Source organism: Rhagoletis pomonella, unplaced genomic scaffold, assembly GCF_013731165.1.
Source record: "Rhagoletis pomonella isolate Grant_MI unplaced genomic scaffold, Rhpom_1.0 Rhpom_scaffold_00001, whole genome shotgun sequence".
NCBI classification, from domain to species: Eukaryota; Metazoa; Arthropoda; class Insecta; order Diptera; family Tephritidae; genus Rhagoletis; species Rhagoletis pomonella.
The window spans coordinates 23,117,810-23,123,517 of NW_023458555.1; the positions used below are offsets into that span (position 1 = coordinate 23,117,810).

General features: G+C 37.5%; 1 protein-coding gene across 1 annotated transcript; it reads right to left on the reverse strand.

The window, feature by feature from the left end:
* Positions 1 to 17: 17 nt before the first annotated feature.
* On the reverse strand, positions 18 to 3,951 carry LOC118741303 (juvenile hormone esterase-like). Its single transcript, XM_036473241.1, has 5 exons — positions 3,501 to 3,951; positions 3,317 to 3,442; positions 2,233 to 3,256; positions 274 to 403; positions 18 to 208 (listed from the first exon to the last, which is right to left on the reverse strand). The coding sequence occupies exons 1-5, from the start codon at positions 3,741 to 3,743 to the stop codon at positions 79 to 81; spliced, it is 1,653 nt and encodes a 550-aa protein (XP_036329134.1). The 5' UTR covers positions 3,744 to 3,951; the 3' UTR covers positions 18 to 78.
* Between the last annotated feature and the right edge of the window lie 1,757 nt (positions 3,952 to 5,708).

Here is a 5,708-nt window from a genome sequence, read left to right on the forward strand (position 1 = left end):
AGTTGAACGAGCAGTCGTAAAAAGTAACTTCAGCATTTTTATTTTTTTTCTTCTTATATTTAATTGTTTGTAATCATTCTACAAAAACAGACGCTTCCACATATCATAGGTATCATTGGCAAGAAAAGTTCCCGGCTGGAACTCCAAAGTTCTGTAAAGTTTAGTATACCCGGTAGGATATGTCGGCAGTTGTCCAATAAGTAGAGAGCTGTTAATAGAAAAAAGTCAGATTAATTTTTTATAGTGTTTGCGAACACAAATTCTTAGACTAACCCCTTTTTCACAAAATCATATATAAATTTTGTGTACTGTCGTATCATTGCTGCATTTGACACGGAATGTTTAAAAGAACTGGCGGGCATTTCGAATAAATACATCAGATCATCCATGTGTTCAACGCGTGCTGTAATTTATGGAAATTTATGACAATTTATGGAAATTTAAAATGAGACGAAAGTAGTTGGGAGGCGGAGGAAAATATAGTTAAAATAACTAAACAAAATAAAATATACATTAGGGTGGTTCAAAAAAAATACATACACGGGAAAATAAAATATTTGGAATCTTACTGAAATTTTAGTGGTGGAAATTTCTGAATGGAAATACTCTTATTTAATCAAAAACTAACTGTTTTAACTAGTTAAAATTCTACGAAAAAGTTCAATTTCTTTATTTAAAATATATGGCAAACTTCAAAGCTCTGGCCTCCTTATTTTCGAAATGCTTCAGTTCTGAAAGGCGGTAAAAAATATGTGCACCACCCTAATCTACGTACATTTAAATAGACCCTTAAAAGAAAAAAAAAAGTTCACCGTACACCCCTGGCTCTAATTTATTATTGCAAGGCAATTTCGATTTTTTTTTGTTGACGAACGTAGGGGTCGCCTTTTGGCATTTTTTGATGACACCTACATTCGGTAATAATTTTTTTTTTAATAGTTCTACTGGAATAATCGAAACACTTCCTTAGCAAAAGTTTAATGATTTTAGGTCAGCTTTGATTCATTGACATTAGGATGCTACGTTATGGAGATAAAAACTGAGGTCTGTCGGATAAGTACTAGAACGGCGTACTTGAGGTGAATGAACTTTGGAACAAAACAGGTGTTTCCTATTGCCAAGCACACCGATAAATCATACTTTAGGTCCCGACTGTAAATGCCGAAAATATGACGAAAAATGTAAAAAGGCCAGCCCTAATATAAAAGACAAAAGTGGGGTTTTCTGTCCGCAAATCAACCGGTCTGGGGTTTTTATGAGGTTGTCACAGTGGTCAACGAAATATTTTCGACAATTTGGATGGACTCTTCTCTACACTTGCCACTGTTTGGGATATGCTTAAAAATGGTACTTTCCTTGGAGTTAATTTGAACTAAGCCAGAATGGCAGTCTAATTTCTCTTGTACGAATGCGTGGACATCTGTCAGCTCTGAAGCTTCAAACGAAATGCTAACGGAGTGAGGAATCACCAAGCTACCCGACTCTAGAGTCTAGAGCTAATCCAGAGGCCAGCCATGTAGTCAATGAACCGGGCAAAGGTCCTGCAGTTTTGGATCTCTTGTGGGGATGGAAGATAGAGGTCGTTTGTCCTCAGACATTTTTTATTTAACTAAATCTCCTTTAATGCGCACAATGGCTCCGTCAGAGGAAGCTGCATATGGCCCACTGGCTGCGTTGACCGCGGGATAGACATCCAACGTGCAGATTCGATCATGTAGTGATGACTGCTCAGCATCATCTGTCTCATATAACGATTTTTTTTTATTAGGAATGGAACTTAGTTCTTTTGCACGAGTAAACGGAAAAAAAGTTCCGTTTAGTTCTGATCCCACTGTAAGACTAGTTCGAGCTAGATGCCGACCGGTATCCAGAGTTCGGATACTAACTATCAGTCAACCCGCGGCAAGGCATTCATCGACGTATGCTGTTCTACTGTGGCATGAGAGTAATTTGTGAAGAGAACCCAGTGAGCAGTGGAAAAGACCAAAGTACGAGACCATTACCCGCGCAAATCCCTAAAGCGGCACAGCTTCAGCGCGAGTTTTATTTCCCCTGCACTGTCTATAGCCGGACTAGCGACCGTCTGTTATTGTGCAACCCAGCATGGCCAATATAAACGCACTTCTTGCAATGCCTACGGACGGAAGACGCACCCAAAGAAGTACAGAACGTTCATAGACTACTCGACCGAGCGCCGAAATTAATTTAAGTCAAATAACTTTAATTACTCACCTGGTTTCACATTATAGTCCAGATTACTAAACTCTCCTCTGAATTCAAAGCTGTAGGGAAAAACATTTGTATGTGGAGCGGCTAATTCCGCCAAACGTTGAGCACCGAAGCGTATAATTGCATCTGAAAAGAAGTCGCACAGCCGTGCTATGTCGCTCGATTCCAATTCACTAAAACGAGGCAAGTAATAATCTCTAAGCGTCACGCTAGCTTCACTCAAATTGCCTTTGTGACCTGCATACATAAATATTTCAGGTGCCAACTGCTCAAACTCTTCATAAAACCGATGCGCTAATTGTTCATTTCTTACGATATCCACAGCAGATTGACAAAATTCACCATTCGTAAAACCCAACAAAATAGGCACCTTCGCAAATGCGCCGCGTTGCAAACTCTCCATAGGCGTTTCCGTGAGAAAACGTGCTTGACCAAAATCATTTTCAATCACAGGCAGATATATATAAATGGGATTATCCTTGCCGAATGTGAAGAGGCGTCGAAGTGTGGCAGCAATTTCATTACCGCTAAATTTCTGCAAACAATTTAAAATCTCTGCTTCCCCCTCCACAACTTCGCTGCAATTCAGCGCCCGCGCCTGTTTTCGCATAAGTTCCAACTGCGCTCGCTGCGGCAGTGGCGTTTGTGGTGGCAATGAGCCACTCATTATGATCGCTTTGTGGAAAAGACCCTGCGACATGGGCGATACCAGATGCAAGCTGACACTCAATGCACCAGCGCTGTAACCCATTAGTGTGACGTCTTTGGGGTTACCCCCAAAGTGGCGTATGTACTTTGCTACCCAACGTAGCGCGTGTACTTGGTCTTTGAAACCGGCATTACCGGGTATTTCGCATGTGCCAAGCTGTAGGAAGCCGAGTGTGCCGAGACGGTAGTTGAATGTTACAACAACCATGGGTTTGGAAAGCAGATAAGCGGGGCTAATTAAGGTACTCAGCGACGATCCGATATAAAGCCCACCCGGATGAATGAAGACGAGAACTGGCAAGGAGGCGGTTGCAATGGTCTGCAAGTAGGCTATCGTTTAAGTGGGCGGTTGCCAAGGTAAAGTAGATTCAAAACTTACACTTGGCGTGTAAATATTCAGCGTGAGGCAATTCTCTGATGCATTTGTGGCGTAGATAGCGGGACAGTCGTGTCCATCCTGGCGTGCATCTATCAATGATGGTAGCTCATCCAGTGGTTGTGGATCCTGTGAATGAGTAAGATATACCTTTTGGGCTTCGATTTTATTTATATATGTACATTACCTTAAATCTCAATTCTCCAATTGGCGGCTTCACGTAAGGTATGCCACGAAACGCAAAGTATTCATCGCCAGTCCAGCTCTTATTTCGTACGCCTTCCACTGTAATTTTTCGCTGCTCGTCGACAAATTGAATTTTAATAGCCCCATCTACTGCTGGTGCTGTTGAGCATGCGCCTGCTTGGCTATTAATTGACGCAAAGCAATAAAATAAATTCAAGAATATTAGAACTTTTATTGCAACCATATCGATAGTATGTCGAAGTGCGTATAAATAAAAGCAGTGAGGGAGAGAGTGAAAAATAAAATGCACGCTGTGAACAGTTGTTGACGTTGACAGCGTTGACAATAAACTGAGTTTTATGTTCTCGAATTTAGTGGGAAGCTGATAATGACCGCACGGGTTTGAGCCGATAAGAGTGCGTTCTCAAACAGGGTGTTTGATAGGAACATGCAAGTTTTATTTGGTTTACTCTATAGGAGTTTTTGTACTGATTTCTGTTAGTCCTACTAATATTATTAATGTGAGGTTTCAACCAAGGTAAATATAAAGATAATTTCGTGAAGTTGTTGGCACCTGTTTCAAAGCTAAAATAAATTGATTAATAAAATAAGCTAACTAAAATAGTACAATAATGTGGGCGTCAAACGAGAGGGGTTTGAAAAGGGTTTATTTTTAAAATAGCTGTAATGAGGGTTGCCACCTGTTTGGAAATTTTAAATTAATTAATAATACAAGTTAAATGACATATTTTAAGATTAGTATCAAACGAGAAGTTTAAGAGAGCGTTGCTTAAAATATATTTTTTCGAGGGTTGCCTTCTTTTAGAAATTCTAAATTAAGTTTTATTTAAGTGCGCTTAAATATTTTGAGATAGCTGTAAACAATAAATAGGTTTAAGTAGGCCGTAATTCCCAATAATTTTAAGAGGGTTGCCACCTGCTTAAAAAGTGAAAATCAATTTAATTTATAAGTTAATTGGTGTGAATCGAACGGGTTTTAAGGATTCATTTTTTAATTTATATTCAGAAGATGCTTGCCACCTGTTTAAAAGGAGAAAATCAATTTAAAAAGGAAATTTAATTAAATATGCTATGGACATTAGGGCGGGTAAATTTGTACGAGAGATTTTTCGACTATGCGCATAAAACGCAGACGGATTCGACGTATAATTCTTAATAAACTTGCCGGAGAAACTATGGGTCAAAAACCAATTCGGAGTTTGCCGAATTGCGAAAGTAGGTTTCATTTCATAAGTGTTGTAGTGTTCTAAAGAAGTGCTTAAATTGTCTATAAAAAAATCCTATAAGCGATTTTTCGGTTGAGGAATCTTTTTCTTTAAACTTGCACCAGAGGGCGGAACAGTGAATATTTTCTTCGAAACAAATTTTCGCAATTTGACAAACTCAGAATTATATATAGAAGCCTCCTATGCTATACGCGCACAGTCAAAATGATTGACACCCCTAATGTATATATGTATGTTGATATGGGTATTAAACTTCAGAGGTCTAAAAAGCTTTATTTCTCAAATATTGTTTAAGAGAGTTGCCATCTGTTTAATAGTTGAGAATCAATTTATTTGACAAGTTAAGTAATATCTTTATCTACACAAACATCGGTGTCAATCAAAAAAACTTAAGGCAAGCTTATTTTCTAAACTATTTTTGGAGGAGATGCCACCTTTTACAACTTTAAAGGCAATTTAGTTGAAAAGCTAAGTCAAGTATTTTATAGAAACGTCAAAAAATAGACGTTTAAGAGAGCTTTGCTTCAAAAATATTTTTTCGAAAGTTGCCACCGGTTTAGAATTTATAAATCAATTTATATTACAATTTAAATGAACTATTTTAATATGGTTATCAAACGAGAGATGTTTAAGAAAGCTTTATTTAGAATATTTTTTTTACTAGGGTTGCCACCTACACTAAAAGTTTAAATCAATCAAATTTATAAGTTAATTTAAACTGTTCAATACATCAGTTTAATTTAATAAATCTTAGTTAGTTTAAACTTTTTAATACACATACTTTTTGTTTATATTTTTGGAGGGAATTGCCACCTGTTTAGAAAATCAAAATTAATTTAAATAGCAAGTTAAATGATACATGCATCTATCTATGAATGTATGTATGACAAAATGGAAAGAATTAATAATAATGTTAAAGGAAAGGACTTAGGGCAAGCTTTTTTCTAAACTTTTTTTGAAGC

Coding starts and splice junctions, on each gene's coding strand:
- LOC118741303 (XM_036473241.1), bottom strand. CDS start 3,743: ATGGTTGCAATAAAAGTTCTAATATTCTTGAATTTATTTTATTGCTTT. Junction 404..2,232: donor GGACTATAATGTGAAACCAG/GTGAGTAATTAA, acceptor CATAAATTACAG/CACGCGTTGAACACATGGAT. Junction 209..273: donor TATGATTTTGTGAAAAAGGG/GTTAGTCTAAGA, acceptor TTCTATTAACAG/CTCTCTACTTATTGGACAAC.